Consider the following 15,542-nt stretch of genomic DNA (forward strand, 5'->3'; position numbering starts at 1 on the left):
AGCCACCATTTTATGGATTCTTGAGACTGTAAAAATGTCTCAAATAGATATTTCTGAGTACTATTGCTATTAGCCTCTGTCAATAAAAGATTCTTCGAACTCTGGTTTTAGTTTTTTTAAAAAAAAAACTCCTAGGAAAATGAACACTATATTGCCAAGTTGCCTTCAGGGAAATGTTGAAGACTAGTTAAAATAATTGTAAGCATATTGAAAACAGAAAGTAGTCAGTAAAGAACCAGTATTAAAACATATGTTTGAAAATACAGTTGAGACAAGTAGGCATTTCACTGTCTTATGCTTCTCAGAAGAGTGGCCCTTTGAAATGCAGCCCGTAATTGTTGGTCAGATCTTGTGGAGGTTAAGCAGCTCCTTGGTCATATTTTTAAAAGCAAATATAGACAGTGACAGTCTTAGAGGGGAAAATCACAGATACATTCATATGCACTTCTTTTGTTCTTCAGATATTGAGAGGGTCAGCTAAACAAGATCACTTCGAATATGAACCTCTTTGTACTAGCCACACCAAAAAAAAGTTTAAAAAAAAGTTTTCACTTTCCTACATTTGCTAAGTCTGAGCTTAAAAAATTCTAAAGTTGTCTAATGACAATACTGAAGCTGATAATATAAAAAGCAAACTAGAGCAGTAATAATATTATTAAATGCACCAGATTAACTGCAGCAGGTTGGTGATGGGTGATATATGCAAAGAAATAATATTTCAATCAACTCATGATCATAGGCAGATTCAAAAGTTAAAATGAATATAATGTAATATATATTTCAATATAGAGCTATTATATATAATGTGTATGTTCTAGGTTTCAGAAATACTGCAATGTAGTGTACTGTACTTAAGTAAGCATACCTAAATAGTAACTCATTCTTTCACAAAGTCACTAGTACTATTAATTAAAAAAAAAAACAAAAACAAACTAATTTTTTTTCCAGTAGAAAGAAATATCTATGGTTACAGTCAGAGACTTCTTTTGGATATAGAAAGACAATATACATTAAAAAAATAACAATAACAAAAAAAGTTGCAACTGTAAGTAGCCTTACTTAAGAGGGGAGAGGGAAAAGTCACCAAAATAGAAGAGGAAAGAAAATGTCCTCTGAATTCTGTAAAGCAGAAATAATCTACATGTCATAAAAAATAATGAACCATCTAGTAAAAGAAGGGCATGGGAGTGAGAAAACTGAATCCAACTTTTTCCAGGCCACCAAGACTTCAGAGTCAGGTACGAGAGCCAGGTTCACTCATTAAGTACGTTACACTAGAGTGGCATTCTGCTTGAATGTCTGAGATGGGCAAGAGCCATCAGTTCTTAGAGACCACCAAAAAAATACTCCCCCTATAGTCTATTGGTTTGCTAGACATAGTAAACAACCCACTCCTGGAAAGACTTCGGCAAAGGCCACATTGGTTTCAGGAGACACAGTTTGTGAATGATAGACCATATCCTGCAGATGCAGGCAGAATTAGGAAGCTTTCGTTTGGGAATCAAATTTACATGTGGGTTCGTGTGTGTGTGCACGCACGTGTGTATACACTGGGTTGCATAGAGGAAAGAATGGAGGCCTTTTAGCCATGGGATGGTTCAGGCTAAAGTCTGTATGGGCCTTGTCAGCCTGGCATCGGTGCCCGCTCCTCCTCCAGGAGACCTGGTGAGGTAGCCCAGACTGCTGCTCCCTCTTGTCTGCTTGCCAGTTGAGTACTTCTGTTCTACCTTCTTCTGGAGGAAAACAGCCTGTCCCTGTGGGTTTGCTGTGGATCCAACAAGCTGCCTTTGTTTCTCCCAACTCTGAAATGCTACAAAAAGCAACAGAGTGGGCAGGTGACTGCTTCCTGGGAAGGGAGCCACAAGCCTTGAGCACAATGGTGGGAAGAGGCAACTGTATCTGTGCACCAGGACCTCTGCCTGTGTGTGCTTCATTTGAGAGGCACACATACTCCCAGAGACAATAAATACACACATACACACACACACACACACACACACACACACACACAAATATATATCCAATAGAACTGCAGAGTTTGTTAAATGTACTCCACTCCACACAAGCATATTCAAGTTTCTCATGAAAGGGATACATAGAAATTACTGATGGTTGGGCTCCTTCAGAATGCCCTAAAGCCTCATCACAGATACTGATGCACCTGACTAAGACAATAGAGCAGAAGCAGATATGTCAGACTTTTGACTCCTAGCGAGAAATTCCCAAATCAGTCTTGTTGTCACCGGGTGATACGAATGTGGAACAGTTTTGTGCTGAGAGCACCTCACACTGTGTGTGCACATGCATAATGTGCAGTCATTTACAGAGATTTTGGACAGCAGCTGTGACATACTGGATGGGTTAAGACCCTTTCATTACTAGAATCTACATATAAATTGCAATGATTTTGCTGGGCAATAACAACTCTTGCAACAGTAGTAGAAACAGATGTCTCCTATGGGGTTAAAAAACTCTTTTCTCTGTCTTGGGTGTATCAAAATGTCATTTAGGCGCTCTGAACCAAGGAAACCTCTGAATTTGAAAGAGGGCTAGTAGGGACTTTTACACCCTCATTAGGTATCCCAGAAACCTCGATTCTCATGAGTGTTGCCAGATTTTGCCTACGATACACTATACAGGGAAAGAAAGTTGTTTTGTTGGGATTGTTGTCCCTGCTAAGAAAATGTTTACAATTGGCATCCCAGCTACCCTTGATTATGTTTTATAGGATTCACTATTTAGTAAGATGATGTCTATTTTCATTTAGCATTGACCTTCATCACTCAGATAGAATAGATAGGAATAGCAGCCACTTCTTGAGAATAGCCAGTTCCAGACAAGGTTGCTACCTCCCCAAGAAGTCACTGTTTCCATAGTCCTCAATCATGAATAGAGATTAGTTTTGCGATAACACTACTATTAAGAAGCAAGAAATGCCCATTTCTCAGAGCCTTCCAATTTCCCCATTTTGTTCTTTTCCCCAGGCTTTCTGATTTAAGGCAATAATTCTATCCTATAAGTAGCTTCTTGTGAAAATACCTTAACTGAGGTCACTTCAGATTTGACTGCAATATGAAAATTTTCAGTTTATAGAGCAACAGGCAGGGTCTAAAGAAACCACTGGAATGGCAGGTGTTTTAATCTTTCAGTCAGTGGTGTGGAAAGATGGTGTTTCTTGTTTCAAAACAGGGCAAATCTCCCCCTCATTCAGTAAGGAGGAAATATATATTCTGAAAAAGAACTCATGCTATGCAGCCCTCATTTCCTACCTCTTCCCCCTACAAAGAATGGAAACAAGCCCTACTATTTCACGACCATGCCCTGGGTTCTGCTAATGTACACTGCTGACTGCCACAGATTCAGTGTTCAAGAAGAAAAAAAAAATCTTCAGAGACTTAGAAGAATCCTGGGGTATTTTGGTCGAACTGATCATCTCGATATCCAGTGCTAGAGATGATACTTTGGATTAGTAATTTCCACATTCTGTGTTTACAGGAACATGAGTCACCACCACAGCCTTTCTTCTCGTGAAGGTTTAAGTGGTGTCAGAAATAGCAACTCTACACAGAAAACCCTTGGGAATATGAAAATACTCTCTCAAGAGCAAGAGCTCTTCTGTGCCCCCTTTCTGCCTCCATGAGCAGCCTGAGCACCAGAGCAGAGATTGCTTTTGAAAGTCTGCCCCATGTAATCTATTTCCTAGGTACCTCAGAGAACAGCCATTTTCTTCATGAAAACACAAAGAGGAGAAAGAGGCTGCTGCTGTTCCAGTTGGAAAGTTATGTCTAGCCTCAGAAAGCCCGGTGGCTGGGTCAGCTCAAGCACTCTCTCTTCATGCACTGCAGGCTTGAGAGGCATTGGGTTGCTTTGCTTTTGCTGTGGCATTAGGGAGCCTATTGAAATTCTAGTGCACCCTTCCTTTTATTTGTCACCAAGTCACATGGTTCTGTCTTTAGTGTCTTATTTTTCTTTTTTTTAATTTCTTTTTCTGGGGGACAAAATTGGGCATTTAAATAAAGTTCTTTTCTAGCGAGTAAAGAGGTTTCTCAGAGCCAGAAAGCACTCAAAAGAAAGTCTGTCAACCCTACTCATGGAAAAGCCCAGAGATTTCTCTAAATACCTCTTGCCAAACTTCCTAGTTTTGCCATTGGATATTTCTTGGTTTAGCATTGTTTGGTGCTTAATACATTTTGCAATTCTTTTGTTCTTTCCTTCAGAGCTTCCATTACTCCTGACTTCCACTCATTACTCAATTAAAGAATTCTTTTAGAAGATTTCTTTTGAGAGTCAGGTCATAACAGAAAGGGCACCCTCCTATTCTCCTAAATCCCAAGGGCGTCTCAGGTTAGGTCTGCTCTTACATTGCACCTTCCTTTTGTTCCCTTTTGCTGCAGCAGCACACTGGCTCTAGCAGAGGCAGACCTGATTTGATTATCTGACACCTTTTCTGCAGAATCATATATCTCCTGTCCCCAGCCCCAACTAATCAAATAAAATCTTCTAGAAGAACAGAGGAAGGCTCCAGAAGGGGCATATCTAGTGTGAATCCCAGCCAGATCTGTCTCACTGCGTCCTCTCCTAAAGGCAATAGGTGTTGGGAGCATTGTGGAGGAGTCCCCCCAAAAGGAAGCAACATGAGCCTTTATTGTGTTTTTCTGGGGATCTGAGGGGTTTTACTAGGGACATATCTAATTTTTCACTTCTGTATGAAGAAAAAACACTGAGTTTTGGGCATGGGCAGGGCACATACTGCTGGGATGCTTGTGTGATGGAAATACACACAGGTCAAGGCATCAAGGACTGAATGTGAAACAAACACAGTCAGAGGAAAACTTTTCTCTTTTCATTACCAGAATGCACACTGTTCATGAATTGGAAAGGGTTTTCTTGGAGAATATTGTATGATACAAAATAAAATCCTTATGACTTTTAAACAAAGCAAACCCAAGTCTTTTCAAGGCCAAGAGCTACTGCAACCTTTAAGATGGCCAGGAATGGACTGTGGCTGGAACATAGGAGGAAATTATCAGCTATGCTTAATCATGGCACAAATAGATTCAACGTGTTAGGACTCTGGGAAGTGAAAAGTCTATAAAACTGTTCTTAAGAGCTAAAGTTTACAATTCAATTAAAATATATAGTAAAAAAAATCTGATACAGAGACTCTCATTTCAGACTTTTTCTTTTGTTGCCTTGTTTGTTCCTCAACCTTTCTCCATGTGTAGATCTGTATCAGATCCATGTGTTCTAATTCCTTTCTTTTTTGGGATTATATTTTACACATTTGGGGGCTCTTATGTTGGCATTTAATAGGGAAAAATTGCCTACTTTGCTGAGATACTACTAACATTTCTAGTGCTAGGAAATTTTATTTTTTATAAACTATATCTAAATATATTGAGATACACATTCCCCTTTGACTTTTTTCCTTTCCTTTGTTTAGAAAATTCTGTTTTTATATCACAAATTGCTAAAAGAAAAAAAAAGGTTTTTTTCCATACCAGTTCTTGTTCCCTGTATTCACCCTAAAAGGTCTTAAATCTGCAATATTTGCTTTCATTTCATCTATCTCTTTCCTGGATACTAAAAGGAAAAAAATTTTTAGCACTGATATCATCCTAGCATGAGGTCTACATGTAAGAAGATTGTAAGATTTGAAATCAAAAAATGAAAAAGATCCCCATTCATTCTCTGATCTTGAAGCAAAATATGTTTTCCTATTTCCTAAGATGTTTGTGATTGTTCAATTTAAAAGTGAGGACTGGCAATCTAAAAGCATCTCTATCTTTTCCAAATAGGTACAGACTGGTTTCTTTTCTAAAATGTGGGTCAGTTTGGAAAGCAGCCCTTTGAGAGGCTAGGCAGATAGCAATGGCCCCATGGCAACTTCTTGTTCCTATTCCAATCTAGTTTCTTCATCTCTGCACAAAACAATTTGTCAAAATTTTAGGCTGTGAGATGTTTGGGAGGTATAGACAAACAGTAGGAATAAGTCTACTGCTATGCAAATCTGGACAGTCTGTTTTGTCATGGACGGTAATAATTATATCACCTCACCAAGAATTCTTTAGGAAACCACCCAATTTTTTTTAAAGATGACTTCCTTTACAGGGAAAGGATAATCAACAGGGTTTCAAATCACCTGTGGCTTTCTTCTCTACATATTCAGAAAATAAAAAAAGGTGGATTTTAACCCAATTGCTTAGCTTTTTACATGGCAAATCTGCATTAAGGCAAATGGGTCTCCCTCAGATTTGAGCAGCAGATAGCTAAATGTGGCCCATAATGGCACTCAAGATCAACTTTTCTGGAAGTATTACGAAAATTTTTCTTATTTTGCTAAGGTTTAAATAAAGACACTGTTTTAAATCTACTACTGTCAAATAGTTAGAAATATTTTAAAGTGGCTTTTGGCCTTGTTTCACATGTAACATGTTGAATGATTTCATGTCAACCTCCTCTAGATTAAAATTTTTTTTCTTAATGTCAATTTTTAAATTTTATTTTATGGGTGGAATGACTTGTTTTTCAAACTATCAAAACAATTCCATGACACGGTCAATTAACTAATGCTCCCTCTATTGGTGGTAAGTGGAAATATTAGAGTTACTGATATTTTAAAAAGCAAAATTAGCAATAGAAAAATGAATGTTTCTTATTTCTGAAGCTGTTTCTCACTAACTTTTACAACAGGTCAGTTTTGGACACACAGTTCTTGGTAGGACTCCTTTAGAAAGCATGATGGGTAGTACTCAATAGTCAATCAACCATCAGGTCTACATAAAAACGTCTAGCAAAATATCCACTGAATTAAGCACCATAGGACCAAATCAAACTCACAAACACTCCAGTTGCACTAACCCTATTAAATATCACAAAGAACTTATGAAAAAGATCCAAGTTAACCAAATGTCTAAAATATATGAATAAAACCAATTTAGTCATTACAGAATTGCTTGCCTTGGAAGATTTTCCCTCATTTGCTGCATAGTTTTTGTAAATAAATTGCTGACAGGAAAATTAGAAGGAAAATTAAATTAAAATGAAAAGTAATTTTGAAACTAAAATACGCTCTCTTTTCTTCTTTCTAAAATTGCAGTTTGGTGTTTCTGCTTTGTTTAAGGATTTACTTTTCCCTTCGAGTTAAAATATGCCCAGCAATTAAATCACTTTTGGATTTTTAGTTAGGTTTAAGAATTCCTACATTTTAGTTGGAATCCCTTCAGGACACTGTCTATAATGGAAAAATCTCTATTATAATACCTTGATCAGGACCGAGGAGAGAAATCCCAACTAGGAAGAGAGAGTGGCATCTGGTATGATGCAATAGATTGGTGGCCTTTTTGGTTGGTGGATGTTGGCATCTGGAAATGTTGTTAATTTCCCTAAAATCTTTCCACAATACAAAGGTTAATAAATCATCTAAAGAATTATCATCTTATTTAGCCCTCTTAACCCTGGGGAAAATAGAAGGTGACATTTCAAAGGAAAAAAGTAATTTTGGCATCAACGTATCTTGATCTGTAACAGGCTCCTCCTAATGATGCTCTTTGTAGTTGTGAAGGGTGAGGAGGGTACTGCAGAGTTTTGTGAACTCCTCCTCCTAGCTGACCACAAAAGAAAAGAACCCATTTGTCAAGACCTCTAGACTACTAGTGTTTTCATCATAAGGAAAAAAAAAAAAAAAAGGAAAGTCAATAGAAATTCTAGAATCATAAGATCTCAATGAAATTTTGGAGAAGAAAGCTGTTTCTGAAAGATAAAGTCCCTCCCATGAAAAAGAACAGAATTCTAGACGGATCAGTTGAAAAAAATATTCAGTGGAGCAACTTAAGCTTGCTAAAAGTCAAAGAACTACATATCAAAATACAAAGCAGCAATTCAAATTACAGCAGGGATGGGCTGGCCACAGAGGCCCTCATCAACCCAGGCAATACTTAAAATAATAAAAATTAAGAAAAATTAAAAAAAATATGAAGAAAATATCCTTCCTCTCTTTCAAATATAACTTTAGTTGCCTTTTATTCTTTCTATCTGGAAGCAGTATCGCTAACCTTAACAGTCTTGACTTACCAAAAAATATATATATGTGTGTGAAATAAAATAAAAGAGAAGGGATTGGTGGCAGTGTATGCATAACCAAAATGAAAAAAAAAAATTACTTTTAACAATTTCACTTTTTTTTTTGTTTTTTTTTTACACAAATACTGTTGTAAATATATTTAAAAAATCAGCATTCTATCTGGTAAACGTCACTTTTGCCCCTCTATAAAATTTTGAATTAGAAAAGCCTCAAGAACTTTTTATTGTTCCCCCCACCCTCCATTTCTCTTTCTTTTTCTCTTCCACAAGAATATATCCTGACACTTTGTTTTGCAAAGATTGTTGGAAATAATCCTTCTCTTGTACCTAGAAACATAGGTGCAAATTTCTGATATCTTTGTTTTTTTCTGCATTCCTGCCTTTCATGAAAGTCCCTCTTGATTGTGCTGAGGCTGTGGCTCAGCGAAGACACTGAATAAATACGATAGCGATAGCCACTGTTGCTTGTTGCTTGTCCAAGTCTTCCTGGCTTCTGCTGAAAGGGGGGAATAGGAGGAGGTGGGCCGGGGTGTGGGCCCGGGCAGAATCTGGGGGAGAAGCCTGCCATTTGCCTTTCTTTCCCACACCACCAAACCCACTGCCCCTTCCCGCCCCCACAGCCCTTTTGTGAAATCAGACAATGTGGTAGGTGGAAAACAGCAGGGCCTTTCCTCTGGGTTTTCAACCAGAAGTGATATTCCACAGTTTTAACTGGTTACTGTGAAGTCCGAGCGGCCAGAATTGTGAAAATGTCCACTGAAACACTGCAAGCGGTGTACTTAAAGACAGTAGGCCTTTTAGATTTTGTTATATATTTTTGTAGTGCTCTTCACAAGTGAAAAAAAATTTTTTTTTTTTTTACTTTTTTTAAAAGATTTTTTTGTAAATAAGGGTTGTATTTAGAGGCCAGTAGCTAGAGATCCAACCAGTGGAGCTCTTGAAGCACTACCAGGCCTTAAGGCCACCATCCGAGGGAGACTGGGAAAACTATTATTCACCCAAGCCTCCAGAAATGTAATGTACCAGCAGGCAAAAAACAGTTCTTCATGTAGTACAAAATGAAATGAAACAAAAACAAAAACAGAAAGTAAAAATGAAACCAAAACATTTCTTAAATTCTAGTGCCATAGCTTTTTTTGTTGTTTCTTTTTTTGTTGTTGTTTTGTTCGTAAGAAAGAGAGAAAGATACTACTTATCCGTCAGACACATGCATCCTCATGTGGTCGTTGAACTGCTCGATTTGGTCAAACTTTGCTGGACAGACGGAGCAGACGTAAGTGGTCCCCTCCGTGCAGGCCACCACGCCTTGGGGGCCGGCCCGGGCACCTGGGGGTGTGCCCGCAGGAGGGGTCCCGTTGCTGGCGCTGTGCAGGGCCACGTGTCGCTCCAGGAGGGTCTTGTGAGAGAACTTCTTTTTGCAGATGTAGCACTCGTAGGACTTCTCCCCCCGGTGGAGGCGCATGTGCACGTTGAGGGAGCTCTTCTGGGTGAAGCGCTTGTTGCAGATGCTACACTGGTACGCCCTCACGCCTGTGTGTGTCACCATGTGCTTGATAAGGTAATCCTTTAAGGAGAAGGAGCGCCAACAGATGCTGCATTGGTGGGGCTTCTCACCTGTTGATACGGGAAGAGACAGCAAGCAGGACAGAGCGAGACATAGCAAGGGAGGGAGAATGAGAGACAGAAAAACAAGACAACAAAAAGAAAAACAAAAAAATTAAAAAAAATAAAATCTGATTGCTTAATGGATCATCCTTGACTGGAAAAATTCCAGGCCTTCCTGGCCTCTCTCGTGCAGAGAAACCTTGCTTTATGGTGATGTAGAACACTTTAGAGTTTTCCACTTCCCATGTCAGAAAATGGCTCTCTTGGAAAGCTACCAGATAGTCTCCAACTAAAAGTCTTCAAAGGTCATTCTGTGGAGAAAAGGGAGGGCTGCCTTTTAAGGGAGTCATTCTCAGTGTCATCATTAGGGGATATAACTAGGGGATTTTGTGTTTCCCATTAACGTTATCAAACAATTATAAGAAACAGGAGAGGAGAAAGATCTTTGGAGACGTGGGGTTCTCTAAAATCATAGAGATCTAAGAATATTGGTCATAGAGCTTCGTTCTTTAGGGACATCCCCATTTCTTTCTAGTCAACTTGCCTATATACATTGATTGTTAAGTCTGGAAAATATTTGCCAAAATAGAAATAAGTTGTTAGAAAGAGCTACCCTTTTGATTTTATCTATTTTAGACAGAAATCTTCCTAAAATGTAACTTGAAAGTCAACTGGCTGTTCTGTATTGACTGCACTGAGCTACAGACTGGCCTCAGCAGGTGTGGCTGTTGAGCAGATGAGGGACAACACAGTGATCTCAGGGGTAAATGGTCCTTTTCAAATCTTGGCACCAACACACCACATGCCACTCTGACAAATCACCAAATGCCTCTGAGGTACACAGTCCTACTTACCTCTCGGTGCTGGTGTTGACATAAAATACATGTGAAATCATTTTGCAGACCACCAAGAATGGTGTGGGAACACATGCATGGCATTCTTATTACAAGGCTATACCCTCCGCCCCTCGCCCCCCATTAAATGGTTCCATATGCCTTTTGAACTCTTGGGTCACTTTTTAAAATAGTTTTTCTGTCTCCTTCTTTGCTTTCAGCCTGTTGGCAGAACCTTTCTTTCTCCTCCGTTTACCGCTATGCTTTGTTGTTGGCTTAGGAACCAAATGATTAAGTTTGTTAGAAACAAGAAGGTAAGTAAGAATACTCAGTCACTGAATGACCACAGGAGATATTCCTCTCTAAGTCAAGGCCATGAGCCTGTGACATGTCTGTGGATAATTCCTTAAAGACTTGTCGTTGTTTGTGCTGTTTGTCCTCAGCTCTGCTCTTGACAGGTGAGATGAACCCTGTTCAGGTGTCCGGCCCATCTCCATGGCCTCATTACTGATTCCCCATGTAGGCACCCACCTCAGAGAAGAAAGTCCTTCCCGGTGCTCTTCCACAACCTGGCCTCAAACCCAAAGCCTCTGAAACTTCCTAGGGTAATATTGCAACATTGGAACTATGCATCCAGGCAAGAAATTTACAAATTTGAGTTAATTTTCATTTAAAATATGTGCCTTGACTGTGTTTCCATTGTTTCCCATTATGAAACAGGAGAGGTTTGAGGTGTCGTGGTGATAGCAGCAATGAAAACAGTCGCCAAGTACTGAGGGCTTCCTATGTGTGCCAGGCTCTGTGGTAAGTGTGTTAGGTTCATGATCCATTTTATACAACTTTCTTACCTCAGAAAGTTTTTTGTTGTTGTGTTTTCAAACAAAAAAGAATATGTTTTGAAGCACACTGACGGGACAATATGATATATAGGATCCCAGGATTAGAAGAGAAGGATTTCACTTTTAGACTGAAATGGGAAAAGTTGGGAAAGCCTCATTGCTAGTAATCTCAGTTTGCTGAAGAGTTCATTCTATGCCTACTGTTTACATTGGTAGTTTTTTGAAATGAGAGATTCCCTAAGGGAGACAGTCATGCGTATTATTTTTAGTTGAAACATTTCTGTCAGCTGTAAACATGCTTGGAACTCAGTTGGTCTTTGCCATCCTTGTGCTTTCAGTACAATTTATAGAGGCTATGATAGGCTGGCCAACTATCTTTTAAAACATGTCCACCTGTCACCTTTAGTGGGAAGTGTGCCTTAAATTCCAGATGGTATTTTGGCTGCTAGGATGTTGAAACTTTGTATATGTTAAAACCCTCTTGCTGTTTCAAACTTTCACCTTCTAACTGTGTGTTTTTGCTCTGGGCAAGGTCACTGATAAGACTTTTTTTACTTTCATACCCTTCTGATCTGTCTACAAGATCAATCTGTTGATTGTTCACAGTTGTTACTTTTTCCTCCATGGGATTAATATATGTGTGTATGTTGTCTGTAGGGTGTAGTATTGGTTCTGTTATTAATTTCCCGTGTGACCTGGGCTTTTTAAAGTGTTTTCATCTCTCTGGGTTTGTTTTGCCTTCTGTAAATGAGGAGCTGGACCAAGCACTTGCCACTCGGCTCTTTGCAGATTTAGTGGTCCTCAGCTGATGGTAGCCCACCATCTCTGAGGACCCTAGTCCTGGCCTTGTCAGTGAATGACCTGAGGGCAACCTGCTTAGTCACTCAATGCATTAGCAGTCCCACATTTAAAATAGGACAAAGTATCCTGTTTCCCTGCCCTGCCATAGAAAAATGGTATGCTAGTTAATGAGGAAAAATGTTTGCAAAGCACTTGGGAGCTCCTTAAAGGAAGGTTCTCTCTATAATTATTAAGGTGCTGTGATGGTGGAGTGTAGGCATTTCAGAAACTGTCTTATTAAATGGGGTGGATTTTCAGATTAGTCAGGTGCCCACAACTTTCATTTCTATATGCATGAATTTGAAATAATATCATTCAGCAGGAATGCCAATATTTTTATTTCTCATTATTTTCTTGCATATTACTTATAGCAATACCCAAAGGCTTTCAGACATTATACATGAAATGGATGTGGTCTGTTGATTGTTGCTCTCCAAGTAAAGAAATGAAAAAATGAAGATAAATGGTGGTAGATGGCTTTCTGGGTTTTTGCCTATGGTCAGGAATGGCAAGTCTCATTTGTTAGAAAGGGACACAAAGTACAAAGTGGATACTTAAATTATAACATGAAGGGGAAGCTTATATAAGTCCCTTCACTTTAAAATGATCCATTTGGGAACTATACAGATGGGGGAGTCAGATATGAATTCCATTTCCTTGGCTGAGTGACTCGGGCATATTATTTAACCTCTCTAAGCCTCAGTTTCCTTATCTATAGCTTGAGAATAATATAGTAAGTACCTGTCTTGTGAAGGTGCTTAGAAAATTAAGGAGATAAAGCATTTAGTATAGAGCATGTGGTCATTTTAAGCAAAATTAAACTGTTCCATTCAGCACAAAGGAACTGAGGTTAAATGAAACCAACTGAGAAATGACTCACATGGAGTAGGGAAGCCAATCCAGAATTTAAAAAAAAAAAAACTGTTTCAGATAATCAATAAAGCAAGCGATTATATTGCAACTATGTAATTCAGAGTTAAGGGTATAGTCTATTCTCAATTACACATGCTAATGGAAGGAAGTAGTGCCATGAATAAGATGTCAGCACATAGCATAGACAGGATTTCCTAGCAAGCAGCAACTGAGCACTGGGGGCACAGAAACCAGACAGCTAGGGGAAGAAACCGAGGGGGAGGCAGTGACCTTTACTGCCTTGCCAAGGGTGAAGGGAGTGGTGGAATATATCTTTTCCTCCAGTTTTCAATGCCTTCTCTTCAACTGCTCCTCATGGACCAGCTCTGACATTTACTCTACCATGACTGACAAAGGAACAAAAAAAGAAAGAGGAAGAAAGACACTGCTTAGGTTAGTAGATTCAGAGGTGTTTTGCCCAAAGCCTACAAGGTTCAAGTAAAGCTGTCCTAATGGGCCAAGACACCCCAATTTTGAATAGTGACCTCTGTACCAGGTGCTCAGCAAGAACTCACTTCTTCTACTGATTCTTTCTCATTCTAACCAGGCTTCTCCTGGGCTGCAGAAAGGATAATGAATGCTATTATTAGGACGTTTTCCAGAATCACTGCTCCTTCTCGCCTCTCCCATTGTTTGTGCCTCTCTATTATTGGCCCTAGCACGATGCTCTTCTCTTTGGGCGGGTACAGTGAGGGGTCAAAAAACCAAGGCACAATGCTTGGTGGGACAGCAGGCAGCAAGGAAGGAAGAGGAGGAGAAGAGTATGGACAGGGGAAGGTGGCCACTGGTGCAGAGAGCAGAAACGGGGCTTGAAAGTGCAGGTCCTCTGAATGGGGATAAGCAAGATTGGACCAGAAAACAACACTGGAAGTGTGCTCGGATAGAATAAGATGGAGCTTTCACTGGCTGCTGAGTTCAGACTCTGCCCAGAGAAGTCTGGTTAAAGGAGGGCCCACACACCTGAGATACAGCTAGTGCGAATGCCTGCGAACCTTTCCATGCAGTTTCTGGGGTGTGCCATCTTGGACTGTGAACCTATAGAGAAGGGACTGCCTACTGGGGACACACTGCATTCACAAAACATGCACCCCATTTAGTAAGACAGTTTCTGACATGTCTACACTCCACCATCACAGCACGTTCATAATTACAGAGCGCACCTTCCTTTAAGGAGCTCCCAAGTGTTTCAGTGACACCTAAAATATTTTGGTGTTAAGCAGAATTTTGAAGAATTTCATACATATTACTTGACTTTTCTTACAACTTTATAAATGGGATAGATATTAACATCCCCAGAAGACGGTATCTCCAATTCGAGAATTGTACTAACATCCTGAAGATCGCCTAAGTCAGTAACAGCTGACAGTATGATACTGGCCCAACCAGATCATCCCCGCTCCTCTGTTAACAATTCCTTGCTTTCTGGATTATTCTGCAAAATGTATGCTGTTGCTATAACATATAGCATATATGTTATACAGCATATATGTTCCTAACATATATATATATATATATACTACATACAGTATATATGTTCCTAAATGGCTTTGATAATTTTACAGCATTTATAGTCAAGTGCTCTCACACAAATTAGGTTATTTAATTCATAGAGCAATCATATAAAGTACTACAGATCTGAAAAAAACAGAGGCTTAGGTTGGTTATATGACTTTCCTAAAGTTACTCAGTCAGAAAATGGTAACATCAAGGCTTTTTTTACTCCAAAACTTATACTTGTTCCTTTACTCCCACTGGCTTGATATAATTAATAGTCCTAGCTCCATATGAGGATTATCACATCATCATCTTGATATTGCTATTATTGCCCTATTGGCAACAGTGTTATATTACTATTATCACTATATCTATTTACATTGAATTCATGGCTGAAATAGCTGAGCTTCTCAAATTAATAAGCAAAATTATCATATGTACAGAGGATACAAATGGGCCAAAGTCACCAATGATAGACTGTTGATAATATGATTCAAAAAAGGCCAAAACACCTATCTTTTGTTGGTAGAAAAAAACATAAGTATGAAATATTTGTACACATACTTTGTTTATGTGTACAAACTATTCTCTAGCAAATTAAAAAGAAAAAAGAAAAGAAGAAAATCTAGAAGTTTTGCTGAGAAAAGAATTAAATTTTCCTGGAAAGAATGTTAGCTTTGAACATTCATTTACTTACTCAATAAACATTTGTTAAGCAACTACATATGCTAGCCTGTATTCATCTATAGATTTTTAAAGCAAAAAGTCCTAAGATTGGCTATTAAAAGAAAGTTCCACCTGGATAGGGTTGCCAAATAAAATACATGACATCCTGTTAAATTTGAATTTCAGATAAGCAATGAATAGTTTTTTAGTATAAGTATGTCACAAATATTGCATGGGACATAGCTACACTAAAAATATACTTGTTGTTTAT

At 38.8% G+C, this 15,542-nt stretch overlaps 1 protein-coding gene across 24 annotated transcripts in view; it reads right to left on the minus strand.

Moving 5' to 3' along the window:
* Positions 1 to 5,255: 5,255 nt before the first annotated feature.
* The window catches only part of ZBTB20 (zinc finger and BTB domain containing 20), a 760,184-nt gene continuing 749,897 nt past the window's right edge, over positions 5,256 to 15,542 (minus strand). For all 24 annotated transcript variants that reach the window (XM_076001586.1, XM_076001621.1, XM_020287367.2 and 21 more), the window contains one exon: positions 5,256 to 9,696. In XM_076001586.1, coding sequence (XP_075857701.1) covers positions 9,275 to 9,696 — 422 coding nt within the window. In that variant the 3' untranslated portion in view covers positions 5,256 to 9,274. The remainder of the gene's footprint in view (positions 9,697 to 15,542) is intronic.

This window comes from Microcebus murinus, chromosome 1 (genome assembly GCF_040939455.1).
Source record: "Microcebus murinus isolate Inina chromosome 1, M.murinus_Inina_mat1.0, whole genome shotgun sequence".
Taxonomy (NCBI): Eukaryota; Metazoa; Chordata; class Mammalia; order Primates; family Cheirogaleidae; genus Microcebus; species Microcebus murinus.